The sequence below is a fragment of the Chlorocebus sabaeus genome, chromosome 21, assembly GCF_047675955.1.
Source record: "Chlorocebus sabaeus isolate Y175 chromosome 21, mChlSab1.0.hap1, whole genome shotgun sequence".
In the NCBI taxonomy this organism is placed as follows: Eukaryota; Metazoa; Chordata; class Mammalia; order Primates; family Cercopithecidae; genus Chlorocebus; species Chlorocebus sabaeus.
Window position 1 is genome coordinate 20,951,726 of NC_132924.1, and position 17,156 is coordinate 20,968,881.

At 38.7% G+C, this 17,156-nt stretch overlaps 1 protein-coding gene across 4 annotated transcripts in view; it reads right to left on the reverse strand.

Moving 5' to 3' along the window:
- Window positions 1–846: 846 nt before the first annotated feature.
- Window positions 847–17,156, reverse strand: part of SUGCT (succinyl-CoA:glutarate-CoA transferase) — a 747,336-nt gene continuing 731,026 nt past the window's right edge. For all 4 annotated transcript variants that reach the window (XM_073008940.1, XM_073008939.1, XM_073008938.1 and 1 more), the window contains one exon: window positions 847–1,292. In XM_073008940.1, the coding sequence (XP_072865041.1) occupies window positions 1,129–1,292 (164 nt within the window). In that variant the 3' untranslated portion in view covers window positions 847–1,128. The remainder of the gene's footprint in view (window positions 1,293–17,156) is intronic.

The window sequence follows — 17,156 nt, forward strand, 5'->3', positions numbered from 1 at the left end:
TTAGCTTTCAATTACCATTTGGTATATAATAACATTACTTTAAAATAGATGTGCATAACAGCCAGGAGTTGAGGTCATCTCAGAATAGTGATCGTGGGGTCATCTGATTCCCCAGACTATACCTGGGCCTAGCAGTCTTGAGCAACAATTTATTCTGCAACATACATCCTAGTCATTTCTCACCTACTGGACACAGGTGTTTTTTATACTTTATAATCATTGAAATACTCAATGCTAAGGCATGATCTAGTCTTCAACAGCGGATGCTCAGATTACAAAGCAATGTCTCCCTGTCATTCTTTTATTTGTCATTATGTATAAATTATTTAATACTTGGATAGTCATTTAAGAATCTGTTTAATTCATTTAAAAACCCTGTTGCATTTTCACTTGGCTCAAAATAAGGTACCAAGTGCAGAACCACTTCTCACCTACCTGTGCAGACAGATACCTACATCTCTAAATGCATTGGGGAAAATCGATTTTCTGCCACATAGCATCAAATCACCAGAGAAATACAACATAAAGTAAATATTTACCCCCACAGGGGAGAATGGAGCTCAGTTTTATAATGGACATCAGCAAAGTCCATGGTTTAAATTACAGACTAACAAAGGGTTCAAGAGCTCAGAATTAAGTTATTCTGTTTAAAATCAATCACAGAGACTGTCATTCTGCTTATTGCTTTGACTCCCTAACGCAAAGTTAAATGCAGATTTTATGTACAAGTAGAAAGTATCAAAAGATCTGTTCTTTCTCAGGCCTGTATGGACTGGGTGGGGGTGAGGGCATGGCGGGTAAGGAGCAAATGTTTAGGACATTAATGTAATTAGAATGAGGAGTGCATTTTTCCAGGAAAAAATTTAAATCTTTATTTTTAAAAATCCCACAAATCCATAATTAAATCATCATCTGAAAAAAAATAGTAGGGAACAAAACGTGGGGTACATTTAAAAGGCACTAGATTCATTAATACCAGAGCCATTCTGGAGACGCCATGCAGGAAAACGGGAGTTGCTCTAAATCTTCTTTTTAGTGGTATCAGAACTGGGGAGAAGGGTCCAAGCAAAGTGTTGCCTTTGCCAGGGTATTCGGATTGAGGTTATGAGGAAGAACCCTTTTCCTTTGTCAGTGGGTTTCATGTTGGGCCACCACTCCAGCGCTGAGCAGCTCCCCGATGGCCCTGTCATCGTATCTCAGGACCTCCTTCAGGATGTGCATCGTGTGCTGCCCGAGCAGGGGAGGCGGCCTGGCCTCTGACATCTTGAACTTACTGTATCTCACAGCTGGGCCTGCCAAAGGAGAAGGAAAGCAGGAAGCCTGTTAATGACTAACCCTAGGAAATTAATTACCTAAGCAGCCTGGGGTGTTTTCCATGAATGCCAAAAATATCAATGAGTGCCAGTTACACCCTTGCAGACGCACCATCGTTTTGGAAATAAACGTGTTTTCACTTGTGGCTTTTCTTGACTCAGGTTCATCCAAATGTGCAGTGTTCATCTGACTCGCTCATCGCCATGCAGTGGGGCTGCATGGATGAAGCTAACATGTGCCGGGCCTGTTTGGAAGCTGGTGTTCCCGTCATGAAGACTCAGAGGTAGGGCACTCAACTGAGTGAACTCTGGGTAGGAAAGAACAGTGACCACAGAAACATAGTGTCTCTGAAGCTGGAAATTTGATCCCAGGTGAAAGCATCCCAGAAGTTGACTACTCAATGTCTACTGTATGGGTCCATGGTTTAGTTCAACTGACTGCAGATCACTGAAACCTCAGCTAGACCCTGGTTCAAGGCTTTTGGTGGTAGAAGAGGTTGTATGTGCAGGCTTCACTGTCAGAGAGACTTAGGCTTTGCTCTCAGCTCTTATGCTCTCTAGCAGAGCCATCTTGGATGAATGACTGAACTTCACACGGTAAACTGTTTACCATACAGACTTGAGGTCAGGATTTAATTGAGATAATAGACAGAAAGCACTAGGTAAGCATTCCCTTACCCATGATAATGCACAAAACTTGTTGGTTACTATGATTACAAAAGCTGCTACAACATCTCTCTTGAAGCTTATAGTGTGAGGAGAAAAGGGGTGCTGGGCACTAAGTTCCTCTAAAAAGAGTTGAGCAATGCTTTTAAGAACCGTTGGAAATAGATTTTACTATCTCCATTCTTCCCATGAGGACATGAAAGTCCCTAAAACCTAAAGTTTTGCTCAAGGCCACATAGCTAATCGTAGGGCCTGGATGAAAATCTGTGTCCACTGGAATTGTCTTACATTAAAGGCCATGAACTTTCCATAACATCAGCGGCCACTTCTGACTTCTCACTCTTCCATGGAGAAACTGGACACTGGGGAACATGTTGTTGAAACTAATTTTACCTTTGTTATCACATTCAGTAAGTGGTATTTATGTTGGCTGTCCTTTATGTCTCATTTGATTAGGCTTCAGGAGAACAAATGAGATGGTAGTCACAAGAAGACTTGATAAAACAGGATATTCCTATCTCAATTTTTTTTTTTTTCCTGGCTTTCTCTTGATTTGAGGAGCCCATAGAAAGAACAAATAAAACCAAAGCATGAGTGAGTAAAAGAATGTCCCTCAGTAAAGCAGCAAATGAGCTTTGAGCTTTTTGGAGAATTCCATTAATAAAAGTACCTTTGCGCATGCCACTGTTGATAGAGATGGAGGACTTGGGTCTCCTAACACCGTCAAGCTGTGCCTTTGTGTAACACATCCGATCCACTACAGAGGGACAACTTTCAACTGATGCCTAAAGTTTTTCCTTCTCTGAAGCTTAGTGACATTCGTTGTTTTCTTCTCACATTTTCTTTTAAATGCCCTCAGTGCATGACTACCTTTTCAAAGGTTTGTCCCTTTTCAGTAAGAGAGAAATCAACTATAGCACACACTTGGAGGCAGGGTCCACAGCTCTCCCAAGAATGCCAATAATGTGATGGTTTAGGGATCTGACCCTTACTCATTGCCCTCTCCAACTCTGTTCCACTTTGATAGTAATTAAAAACAGTTTTAATCTAAAACCCGTCTATCAAAAGAAGAACTCCACTGAGGCAATATATGCCTCCTGAAGTCAATGTCATGTGACTTTACCCCACTTGAATTACCTGAAGCAAGACTCCAGAATGGAAAATAGTCATTTGAATATACCAAGAATCTGGGTTGGAATACAGCTCCTGCAGCTACTGCTGCAGTAGTAGTAGCAAGTCAGTCAGTAGTAGTAATAGTGATCATAGTCCAGTTACCATTTCTTTTCTTTTCTTTTCTTTTTTTTTTTTTTTTTTTGAGATGGAGTTTCGCTCTTGTTGCCCAGGCTGGAGTGCAATGGCATGATCTTGGCTCACCGCAACCTCCACCTTCCAGGTTCAGGCAATTCTCCTGCCTCAGCCTACCCAGTAGCTGGGATTACAGGCATGTGCCACCCGCCCAGCTAATTTTGTATTTTTAGTAGAGATGGGGGTTTCTCCATGTTGGTCAGGCTGGCCCAGCTACCATTTCTTAAGAACTTGTGATGTGTCAACCATTGCACCAAAGGCTTTATGTATTAATACATCATTGCATACAGTTCTCACAACAGTCCTGTCTGGTAGGTAGACTGTCAGTCATCTTTATTTCCAGATCAGGACATTAAAGGTAATGGAGGTTTAAATGTTAAAGTTAGAATTAAGGTTAGGAAATTAAAATAACTTGCCCAAATTCACACAGCTAGAAAATGATAGAGTTAGATTCCAATTTCACGTCTGTTGGGTTCAATAACTTGGATTAAAAAATAACAATAATTTATTGAGGTAAAACTTACATAACATAAAATTAACCATTTTAAAGTGAACAAGCAGCTTTTCCTCATTCCTCCCAAATCCAGGCAACCATTAATCTACTTTCTGTCCCTATGGATTTATCTATTCTGGCTCACTCCTTATAAGTAGGATCATATATAATTTGTGACTTTTTGTGTCTGGCTTCTTTCACTTAGCATAATATTTTTGAGATTCATCCATATTATGCATATCAGTACTAAAAGCCTAGACTTTTAACCTCCACACAGTGATCGAATGAGGGAATTCTTCAGGTCCAGCCAAACTAAAGGGCAGTTCAACTTGTGTTACTCTCACTGTATGCCATAGTTTTCTGGTAGCTTCCAGACCTACAGTGAAGACTATGCTACCAGTTTAGAATGAAGAGTATTTAACCTTTTGCATCAAACATCTTCAAGAATTTAGGTTGGTAAAATGGTATTACTTGGCAACTTTTTCACACTTGCTAGGATAAAGACATAGACTACAACGGGACAAAGTGATGTCAAGATCTCAGAGAAAGCTAAATTCCCATGAGTCATTTGAAATCTGTTCTCGCAACCCTGTGCAATAATAATAACAGCAGAGACATCCCTCTCTGAATAAGGTTTGCATGAAGAAAACAAAGGGCTCACAAAACACATTTGTTTCAAAAAGTAGAAAATATTTGACATAATTATTTATATCTAAGGTTCAAAGAAAATGACTGATCTGATCTTTCATCTAAAAAGTTATGAGCAAGGTAAGTCACATGTTCTTAATTTTTTTGGCAAACTAATATCTATGTTTTCATCTGTTTTTAAATACGTACAAGCTGTGTGAACTTCAGAACTCTTAAGGTCTCAGAGCCTCAGTCTACACATTTCCAAAACAAAGTCAGCAATACCTACTGAAGGTTGGTTTGGGCACTGAGTAATATTACATAGATATCATTCAATATCAGTAATAATATAAGAAATGTATGTAAAAATAACAAGGTAAATTTTTGCTTATAAAATTAGCAAATAATGTGGGAATTTTTGTTTGATTTTAAGAGGTTGGTGGCTGATAGGAGTGTAAATTGGTGCAATCCTTCTGGAGGAAAAATTTGTCAACTACATATCAAGACTTTTAAGTGTCTGCATACTCGGATGGAGAAATCCCATTTAAAAATTTTTTCCTATTGACATAATTAGGAATGTTCACAATTTTCATAGGCAAAGATCCATATAGATTTTTTAATCTGCTCAATACTCTTAAGAGCTCTCGACTTCCTACATGGCATTGTAACCTACAGCCCATAAAAATTCTTTGCATGGGATTCCTAACTTTGGTTTAACTTGAATTTTCTGTCTGCTCATTGCTTCCAAAGGTTACCTCTGTTAGGACTAGGTGTTCACCTTCTCATTATTTCATGTACTGCCCTGCAGACCTATCTTCAACCGCTCTTTTCCAGATAAAAATGTTAAATAGTTATAATGTGGAAAAATATTAGAAAGATTTATCCAAAAGTGGGGCACTGGTTAAATAAATTATAGGGAAATTGTACAGTAATTTCAAGTTATAACTTAACTTTTGTCTTTGAGTACATATATTGCCTTCACACTCTCTTGAAACCCCACTGAAATAAAAGTATAAAAATTAAACAAAAAAACTTCATATGAATGAAAAGAATGGAAGGGAGCATCACTAATGAATGGGATATTTCCAATGAATTTACAGGCCACATGGATGAGATCATGTTGATGGATAAAAGAGATAGAGGAAGCTGAAGCCTAAAATATTCTAGAAGGAGAATAAGAGCAAGTGGATACCAGTTGATCTGTTTTGCCTCCCAAGAGCCTTTGATCTTAAAATCAGTGATTATGAGAGACACAGAACAGGGACTAGAAATAGGACTAAGAAGAAGGATTGAATGTCTCAATAGAGAACAAGTAGTCCAGTTTGGATCTGCAATAACATTTAAACAAGCTTTGTAAAAGTAGAGTACAAGCAGCTAGCATTTAGCCAGCATCAACCTCTTCTTTTAAAAAGCAGCTCAAGAAACCTATAAAGGGAAAGTTAAAAATTTTTAATATGGATTTTTGTGCCCCCATGCAAAGCCCTCCATACTTGTACATTTGAAGGGCCCATAGCCTGTCTATGGCTCTGAATCCATGTCGTAAAGACTGTCAGTGAAATGACCTTGACCCACACTTCCAAGCATTCTCATTTGGAGTAGATCCAGTAAAAGTGGAAAACATCCTCAACAACAGAGAAAAATCAATGCCAGACATCCAGATCTTTTTTCTATAAAAGATTGATCAACCAGAGATCACTAGAAATATGAGAACCAAATAAAAGATTTTAAAAGTGGAAACAATGAAGATAACTCAGAACAGAGCAAGAACAGAATGCTATGCAAAGAAAAAAAAATACACACAATTGAAACAATATTTAGCACTTAGATTTTCCAATATTATTGTCAAAATTAGGAATTTAGAAAATAAAGTGAAAGATGCTCCCAAGGATATAGGGACAAAAATACAGCTTGTCTGAAAAATGTGAGAAAGAAGCTAAGAGTTCTCATAAAACAGACAAGAACCCCAGGAAAAAAGAGGCAAAAAGAGTAGAAGAGGATAAATTTTTCTTTTTTTTCCGAGGAGAAATTTTTCAATAAAGAATATGAGGAATAGATAAGGGAGCATTTTTGCAGATTAAAAGAGTCAACTGAGAATAAGACAGTATAGATGAAGAAAAGATTTACCTCTTTACATCATGTAAAATTTCAGAATATCAGCATTAAAAATATCTGAGAAACTTCCTGGAAGTGGAGGAGGGGTGAACAATTCAAGATCTAAACAGTGGGACGGGAGGGTGGAAACTAGTTTTTTTTTTTTTTTTTAAGAATAAAATTAGACTGCACCAAACTCCTCACTAGTGTCTACTAAAAACTACAAGTAGAGTTTATTTTCAACTTTTTGTTTTTTTTGAAGACACAGAGTCTCATGCTGTCTGCCAGGCTGGAGTGCAAAGGCACTATCATAGCTCACTGCAGCCTCGAGCTCCTGGGCTCATGGGATCTTCCCACTTTAGCTTCAAATGTAGGTAGGACTTCAGGGGGGTACCACCACAGCAGGCTAATTAAAAAAAAAATTCAGAGATAGGGACTGGCTATGCTGCTCAGGCTGGTCTCAAACTCCTGGCCTCATCCTCCTCCCTCAGCCTCCTGAGTAGCTAAGATACAGGAACATCCATGTCCACCTTTCAACTTTCTTAAGGGAAATATTATTAAACCTAGAATGGTATGGCCAAATGATTGATCAAATATGAAGATATTTGCAAACTCTCGAAGAGTAAGTAAGTGCACTGAAATAAGTTTCTTGAGTATGATTCCAGTAAAATATAGAAGCCAATGGAAGAAAGAAAGAAAGAAAGAAAGAAAGAAAGAAAGAAAGAAAGAAAGAAAGAAAGAAAGAAAGAAAGAAAGAAAGAAAGAAAGAAAGAAAATTTTGATACTCAATGAGGACCTACCAAGGAGCATAAGGAAAGAATGTCCCAGGATGACAGCTCAGACCAGAAGAGCCAATAAAAGCAGAGATGGAGAAGGAGGACAGAGGCCTTCAAAAGGGATATCTAAGAAGGCAAAAAAGAGCCTTAATTGTATAACTGCTAAAACTGAAAAGTTGGAAAAATATAATAATGAGAAAAAGTTACATCATGCAAGAAAAAATAATAGATACTCTACGAAAAAAATGTGCATGGAAAAATCAAGATCCAAATATGAAGCAAATCCAAAATATGGCAAGATTTTAAGTAACTGATGGAATATATGCAAAGAAAATTCATTTGAGCTTGATGCCAAGAACATTCATTTAAGTAGCATGTATAACCTTGTGCATTGTCTTCAGCAGCTCTTAGCATTAAATTGTCCATTTAGATGCCTGTATCCCCTATGGGGGCAGGAACAATGTCAATTGTGTTTGCTAATGGGCCTTCAATGCTTTTGATGGTCCCTAAAAAATGGAAAATATCAATGGCAAGCATTCCTTCTTAGATATTCACTATGACTGTGGACTATGCCTTTTTGTTTCATTATTTCATTGCACTTTTCGATTTATATTAGGTAGAGACTATTATATCTCTCATTTTACAGATCAGAAAACTAAGGCTCTTTGAAGGGTTAATTAATTTGTCTAAGGTTATCCAGCTAAGTGATAGAACCAGTATAAGAGCTTATATCGGGCTGGTGGTGGCTCACGCCTGAAATCCCAGCACTTTGGGAGGCCAAAGAAAGTGGATTGCCTGAGCTCAGGAGTTCGAGACCAGCCTGGGCAACACGGTGAAACCCTGTCTCTACTAAAATACAAAAAATTAGCCGGGTGTGGCAGAGTGCACTGGTAGTTCTAGCTACTTGGGAGGCTGAGGCAGGAGAATTTCTTGAGCCTGGGAGGCGGAGGTTGCAGTGAGCCAAGATTGCGCCACTGCACTCCAGTCTGGGTGACAGAGAGAGACTCTGTCTCAAAAACAAAAATAACTTCTATCTGTTAGACTCCATGGCTCATGCTCTGTCAATCAATACAAATTTTTTGAACAAATAATTGCTAACAATAAAAGAAAGTTTAATAAACACTGTGATATTACTACACATAATAATACATATCATATTAATTAATGTATGCATCTACTAATTTATTCTACATATAATTTTGGAGTATCTATTCTGGTGCCAAGATCTGGGCTGTATTATCTAGATATATATTAGCAAACAAAACACACTTGGACCCTACTCTTCTGGAATTTACTTTCTGATGAGGGAGGCAGACTATGAACAAACAAAAGCAAATACATTGCTAAAATCTGCTAAAAATTATAAAATTATTAAAAACCAAGTTGAAAATGAAACAATATTGCAACCACAGTGGGGAGGGGCTGAAGTGGGAGAAAGAGTATTTCTAAATGGGATGTGCAGAGGCGGCCAAGCTGATTAGGTGATCCTTAGGCTGAGTCGGAAGCTGAGCTATTAATATGAACAGTGGGGGAAAGAAGATTCCAGAAAGCATAAAAAAGTCTGATGTTCAAGGGACTGAAAAAAAAAAAAATCCACTGTGGCTAGCATGTAATTTAACAGAAGAGAGGTACTAGAGGAAGTTGCAGGGAGTGGCAGGGGATGGTATGCACAGGGTAGAGACTACAGCAGTGACAGTGGATCTTATTCTAGGTTCAGTGGGAAGCTACTGGAGCTTTAAGCAAAGCAGTGGCAGGACTTACAATAAGGACTACTTTTGTGCTAGGCAGAGAATGTCATGAGTTTGGAGGCTGTTGTAGGTAGATCAAAAGAGATGATGGCAGACTCAACTGGAAAGGTACATTAGAGTTTGAGAAAAGTGGATGTGTTTGAGAGGTATCCTGGTGATAGAATGAAATGACACACTGATTAATACATGGGCCAAGGTAGTTCAGGAGAAAAAGAAAAGGATCATAGAAGAATCCTGAGTTTCTGGGTTCACTTACCAGATAGGGAAGATTGAATGGATTGCATGGACAAGTTTGGCACAAGCCAAGGATTATTTTTTTGGATATGCCAAGTTTGAGATGCCTATGAGATATCCAAGGAGAGATGCCATTGGGTCTTTAGCTATGCAAGTCTGAAATTAAAGGAAGAGTTTTGGCCAGCATATATAAAATTAGAAGTTATTTAGCATCTAAATGTCCTCATTCCAAAATGACATATTTCCACAGCAATTGTATTTATTCCAACATCTCTGGTGCTGAGGTTTTAAAAATAAGTTGTTCATGCACCCTTTTCTCTACTGTTTAAGGTCTTTGCTAAAACCTGTTGCATCAAAAATATTTTATGTCCACAGGAGGCAAATAAAATAAATAAGTGATTAACCTCTAAAGCTCATAATTTTGGAGATAAGTGCATTTCTTTAAAAGAAAGTCCATATTCTTGTCCTTCAACAGACAAATCTCTACGGACTTCAGGGTATAAATTAAGGTACTTTTACTTTTACTTGAAGCCATGCTTACAGGTTATGCCTACCTCTAAGCAAGGGTTGTGTGTGAACTGCCTGTGGTCCTCTAAGGGATGGTTCTAGAGGGATCTAAGACAATGACAAAGGCTTTTTGCTTCAACTGCTTCATATGCCCATACCTGTGAGGCTGAACTGATCAACTTCATAGAAGCTAGAATTACAGAGCTGGCAGTAGACAAAATGCAGAGGTAGGTGTGGAAGGATCCTGTCACAGTTTCTAAATTATATGTGATAACATCTAAAACTACTATTTAATGAATGCTTACTGCATACCTCACCTGATGTGAGGTGCTATGTGTTTGTTATCTAATTTGATCCTCACAACATTAAACATTTTTTTTGCATTTACAAATGCATTTTATGCCTAAATCACAAAGGAGGAACATGGAGCTCAGAGAGGTTAAGAAATGTGTACAAGAGCACACGACAGATGCAAATATAGATCTGTTGACTTCATAGCTGTTGTTTTTGAGAAGTGATTCAGCAAGGTGGTTAAGACTGTGGGTTCTAGAGCTGGAGTGTCTAGGTTCACATCCTGGCTCTGCCATGTACTGACTCCATCTCCTTGGGTAATGTATTTACTGACTCCATCTCCTTGGGTAATTTACTTACTGAACCTGTACCTCAGTATCTTTACACATAAAATGCGCATGACACTGATATAAAGTGTCATATCAAGCTGTGAGAATTAAAAACTTTGCTTTTTATGAATCCCTGAGAACAGTACCAGGCACAGTAAACACTCAATATATGTTATCCTTTCTTCTCTGCTACAGTGATGACCTTAGCAAATTAGAGCTTTGATCACTTACTCTCGTAGAGCTTTGATCACCTGCTAATTTCAGACCTAGACTTCCCAGAACATTAGCAAGTTAGCTGCATTTTAGATTTGTGAGAGAAGACTAAAAATAAAAGTTTTAACTTGTAGAAATCTTTAACAGTCAGGGACAAGGTTTTTTAAAGTGAAGGGAAAAGGGAAGAAGGAATCAACCATTTCTCAAGCACGTGTTACATAAAAAGCACTTTTCAAAGGTTTATTTTGCTTATTCCTCATTACAACCCTTTGGGACAGGTATGCTTCCCCTTCCTACAGAGAATAAAAAAGAGGCACAGGAGGTTGGATGATTACCCAAGCCACACTTTTGTAAGTACATACTTAGTGTCTCTAACAGCATCAGGACATATACCAGAAATTCATTTTACACCCTTTTACCTTTTAACTAGTTAAGTGTAAGGAACTATGAAAACATGGGACTTCTTTCACTCATTTAACAAGCACTTACTACAGACACTATTATATGTGCTTCACTCATTTATTTTGCTCAGTCCTTATGATAACCCCAGAAGGCACTATTATCATCCCCACTTTACAAATGGGGGAGACTGAGAGACAGAAGGGAAGTCACTTGCTCAGCGTCACAGAGCTGGTGAGGAGCAAGGCTATGATTTACACTCAGATGTTCCTGTGCCAGAATCCCAGCTCTTTGCCACTGGACCACACTGCTTTCTGGTGAAAGAAAGAGAGCAAAGGAAGGAGAGAATGATCTCAGCTTGAAACTGAACTCAGGGGTCTGGAAGTAGAACATGCCAAGAGCCACTTGAGGCCTCATGTTCTGACCAGTATGTCCTCTCCATCTTTCTAGATCAGAGTCCACCAGATTCTTTGTGCAATAAATACTTGTTATTACTTCATGTTTTCAAATGAATTTGTCATATGCCACCTATCCCCTTGCAGGAAGTCCTGGACTCATGGCACTGTCGATACATGCCAATTTCTCATGCCTCTGAATCAGGGGATGCTCTGCAATGCCTCCCTCTCCACCCATCCTGAAAGGAATGAAGCCTTCACTGTGCCCTCTGTGGAAAGTTACCCGAGTCAAAGCACAAGGAGGGCCTAGTGCCTGGCGCCCCCTGAGAACCCCTCAGGCTAGCTCTGTGGTGTTTTCCATCTGTGGTTTGAGGCCCCTCCGTAACACGGCCCCAGTTGTTTTGTCTCACCTCCTTTTAGAAACCGCCCATGATTATTTTAGGGCGAAAGGGAAATCTACCCAATCTATGCAAACACCCCAAGCTACTCTAATGATATACAGGTTCAAGCTACATTTCTATAAGCCAAACCAACTTAATAATGTAAACAGTTGCAGGAAACAGAGGTAGCCAAAAACATGTGGGAAACCATAATGAATATTCAAGTAATGGGAACATAATATCACATCATCATGAAGGAAGAGACCTAAACAGTCCCTTTTTCCAGAACTCCATGCACCTTCCACCCTAATGATGCATTTCTACAGCAATGAAACAAACTATTGCTCAACCTCACAGCTAACTGGCAACTGATCAGCACTAAGGGTTAAATTAATTAACATAGCTGGCCAATCGGATCACACTGGAAATAAGAATGAATAAAATTTAATAAATGGAAAAATACCCTAAATGTGTGGATTTTTTTAATTTGATTTTTTTTTTCTTAATTTCTGACATGGGTATCATCAACTTCTTAAAGTATCAAGAATACTTAAAAGTGAACATCTGTTTTATAATATATGAAATGTTTGTTATAACAAACGTTTTTTCTTTGGACTTCTTTGGCTCATTGCTAAGATACATGCTGTAGATACAATTTAATCTTCAAGCCTTAGTAGTGTAGTAAGAAGCCAAACTTCATTTTGTTGAAAATAATGATAGCTCCAGTACTAAGTTATTGCACAATTTCCCCTCCAGTGCTTGAACTCATCATCATAACAATAACAATATTTTTATATGGCACCTCTCAGCCATAGCATCCAATGCACCAAATGGAGTCATACACTTAGAACACATTAAACCCATTAGATGTGAGATAAAAACCGAGAAAGCTATTTAACTAGCATGGAATGGTGGGATAAGGCCATAGAGAATAAATACGACTTTGGATATTTTTAACAGAAGAACTCAATCCGTGGCACTGCTTACGGGACCAGGCATCCCAGAAACTCAAGGCATCTTGTGGTATGTACCACCAACGTAGATAGGTCTCTAGACTCACTCAGAGTTCAAAAATGCCATATATCACTACTGCTTGAATCAATTTTTGGCTCATTGTTTTTTAACTCAATAAGGAGGGCCTCAAGTGCCAGTATCTATAGGTTGTCTAATTTTAACCACATCAATGACCCTTTGATAGTCATCAGTGTTATCCACCAAATTTCCAGTTTCTGCTGACAACCAAAATCAGGCACTGAGGAAAAAGTCTCAATCATGGAGGTTTATTAAGCCAGCTTTAGGGTACATCCAGGAAAACCATGAGCCATAGACACATCTGTAGCTGTTTTCCCAAGAGTTTTCAGGCTGTCCAGTATATATACATGTCCTTAAACGGGAGAGAAAGCATGTAGGAAGAGGGCCAGGTACAAGGTAAAGTGGATGGTTACATTCCTGTGAGACCTTAGTTAGTGCCAGGTAAATCTACATTTTACATGTAATAAGCTGAATGTTTGAAGAGAAAAAGAAGTAACGGAAGTGTAAATCATGCAGGTGTCTCTGGGTAGGTGGAAATAATTGGCCTCCTCTTATCTTTGTTCTGCACCTGGAAAGATAAGCTTACAATCTACACCATCACTGTGGAATCCAACAGACTTTAAATTTAGGAGCTAGACATAGATTGCAGACCTAAAGTTATAATTGGCACGCCCTTGCTTCTGGGAGGTCAGCAAAAGATTTACCCATGATTGATCTGTGGGAGCAGTCCTTCATAGATGCTCAAGGCCTTTCACCTTGTGGGAATCTGGCTGATGTATAATGCCAGTAACAGCTTCATTTGGAAAAGGGCATTGCATGACTCAGCCTCCAGTCTTAACTTTCCCTTTTGCAAAGAAGTTTGGGCGTCCTGAGATTTTTTTACTTTCCTTTACACTAGTTTCCAGGAATATGACAGTATTACACACCCTGGTCCCTTTGGGGTTGGGTAAAACTGTGTGAGCCCAATGAATTGTGAATGAAAGAATTGTGGTTATCAGCTTAAGGAGATTTTGGGGTGAGACGATGGGGTTTTCTAAATATACAATCATGTCATCTGCAAACAGGGACAATTTGACTTCCTCTTTTCCTAATTGAATACCCTTTATTTCCTTCTCCTGCCTGATTGCCCTGGCCAGAACTTCCAACACTATGTTGAATAGGAGTGGTGAGAGAGGGCATCCCTGTCTTGTGCCAGTTTTCAAAGGGAATGCTTCCAGTTTTTGCCCATTCAGGATGATATTGGCTGTGGGTTTGTCATAAATAGCTCTTATTATTTTGAGATACGTCCCATCAATATCTAATTTATTGAGAGTTTTTAGCATGAAGGCCTGTATTTTATTGAGGATATTTGCATCAATGTTCATCAGGGATATTGGTCTAAAATTCTCTTTTTCTGTTGTGTCTCTGCCAGACTTTGGTATCAGGATGATGCTGGCCTCATAAAATAAGGTCGGGAGGATTCCCTCTTTCTATTGAATGAAATAGTCTCGTAAGGAATGGTACCAGCTCCTCCTTGAACCTCTGGTAGAATTCAGCTGTGAATCCGTCTGGTCCTGGACTTATTTTGGCTGGTAGGCTATTAATTATTGCCTCAATTTCAGAGCCGGTTATTGGTCTATTCAGGGATTCAACTTCTTCCTGGTTTAGTCTTAGGAGGGTGTATGTGTCCAGGAATTTATCCATTTCTTGTAGATTTTCTAGTTTATTTGTGTAGAGGTGTTTATAGTATTCTCTGATGGTAGTTTGTATTTCTGTGGGATTGGTGGTGATATCTCCTTTATCATTTTTTATTGTGTCTATTTGATTCTTCTCTCTTTTCTTGTTTATTAGTCTTGCTAGTGGTCTATCAATTTTGTTGATTTTTTTTTTTTCAAAAAACCAGCTCCTGGATTCATTGATTTTTTTTGAAGGGTTTTTTGTGTCTCTATCTCCTTCAGTTCTGCTCTGATCTTATTGCCGTCTGCTAGCTTTGAATGTGTTTGCTCTTGCTTCTCTAATTCTTTTAATTGTGATGTTAGGGTGTCAATTTTAGATCTTTCCTGCTTTCTCTTGTGGACATTTAGTGCTATAAATTTCCCTATACACATTGCTTTAAATGTGTCCCAGAGATTCTGGTATGTTGTGTCTTTGCCCTCATTGGTTTCAAAGAACATCTTTATTTCTGCCTTCATTTCATTATGAACCCAGTAGTCATTCAGGGGCAGGTTGTTCAGTTTCCGTAAAGTTGAGCGGTTTTGAGTGAGTTTCTTAATCCTGAGTTCTAGTTTGATTGCACTGTGGTCTGAGAGACAGTTTGTTATAATTTCTGTTCTTTTATATTTGCTGAGGAGTGCTTTACTTCCAACTATGTGGTCAATTTTGGAATAAGTGCGATGTGGTGCTGAGAAGAATGTATGTTCTGTTGATTTGGGGTGGAGAGTTCTGTAGATGTCTATTAGGTCTGCTTGGTACAGAGCTGAGTTCAATTCCTGGATATCCATGTCAAATTTCTGTCTCGTTGATCTGTCTAATGTTGACAGTGGGGTGTTAAAGTCTCCCATTATTATTGTATGGGAGTCTAAGTCTCTTTGTAGATCTCTAAGGACTTGCTTTATGAATCTGGGTGCTCCTGTACCGGGTGCATATATACTCAGGATATTTAGCTCTTCTTGTTGAATTGATTCCTTTACCATTTCGTAATGGCCTTCTTTGTCTCTTTTGATCTTTGTTGGTTTAAAGTCTGTTTTATCAGAGACTAGGATGGCAATCTTTGCCTTTTTTTGTTTTCCATTTTCCTGGTAGACCTTCCTCCATCCTTTTATTTTGAGCCTATGTGTGTCTCTGCACGTGAAATGGGTCTCCTGAATACAGCACACTGATGGATCTCAACTCGTTATTCAATTTGCCAGTCTGTGTCTTTTAATTGGGGCATTTAGCCCATTTACATTTAAGGTTAATATTGTTATGTGTGAATTTGATCCTGTCATTATGATGTTAGCTGGTTATTTTGCTCGTTAGTTGATGCAGTTTCTTCCTAGCATCAGTGGTCTTTACAATTTGGCATGTTTTTGCAGTGGCTGGTACCGGTTGTTCCTTTCCATGCTTCGTGCTTCCTTCAGGAGCTCTTGTAGGGCAGGCCTAGTGGTGACAAAATCTCTCAGCATTTGCTTGTCTGTAAAGGATTTTATTTCTCCTTTACTTATGAAACTTAGTTTGGCTGGATATAAAATTCTGGGTTGAAAATACTTTTCTTTAAGAATGTTGAATATTGGCCCCCAGTCTCTTCTGGCTTGTAGAGTTTCTGCTGAGAGATCTGCTGTTAGTCTGATGGGCTTCCCTTTGTGGGTACCCCGACATTTCTCTCTGGCTGCCTTAACATTTTTTCCTTCATGTCAACTTTGGTGAATCTGACAGTTATGGGTCTTGGAGTTGCTCTTCTTGAGGAGTATCTTTGTGGAGTTCTCTGTATTTCCTGAATTTGAATGTTGGCCTGCCTTGCTAGGTTGGGGAAGTTCTCCTGGATAATATCCTGCAGAGTGTTTTACAACTTGGTTCCATTCTCCCAGTCACTTTCAGGTACACCAATCAGATGTAGATTTGGTCTTTTCACATTGTCCCATATTTCTTGGAGGCTTTGTTTGTTTACTTAAGCTGATAAGCAACTTCAGCAAAGTCTCAGGATACAAAATCAATGTGCAAAAATCACAAGCATTCCTATACACTAATAAAAGACAAACAGAGAGCCAAATCATGAATGAATTCCCATTCACAACTGCTTCAAAGAGAATAAAATACCTAGGAATCCAACTTACAAGGGATGTGAAGGACCTCTTCAAGGAGAACTACAAACCACTGCTCAATAAAATAAAACAGGACACAAACAAATGGAAGAACATTCCATGCCCATGGGTAGGAAGAATCAGTATCATGAAAATGGCCATACTGCCCAAGGAAACTTATAGAGTCAATGTCATCCCCATGAAGCTACCAATGACTTTCTTCACAGAATTGGAAAAAACTACTTCAAAGTTCATATGGAACCAAAAAAGAGCCTGCATTGCCAAGACAATCCTAAACCAAAAGAACAAAGCTGGAGGCGTCATGCTACCTGACTTCAAACTATACTACAAGGCTACAATAACCAAAACAGCATGATACTGGTACCAAAACAGAGATATAGACCAATGGAACAGAACAGAGTCCTCAGAAATAATACCATACATCTACAGCCATCTGATCTTTGACAAACCTGACAAAAACAAGAAATGGGGAAAGGATTCCCTATTTAATAAACGGTGCTGGAAATATTGGCTAGCCATACGTAGAAAACTGAAACTGGATCCCTTCCTTACACCTTATACAAAAATTAATTTAAGAT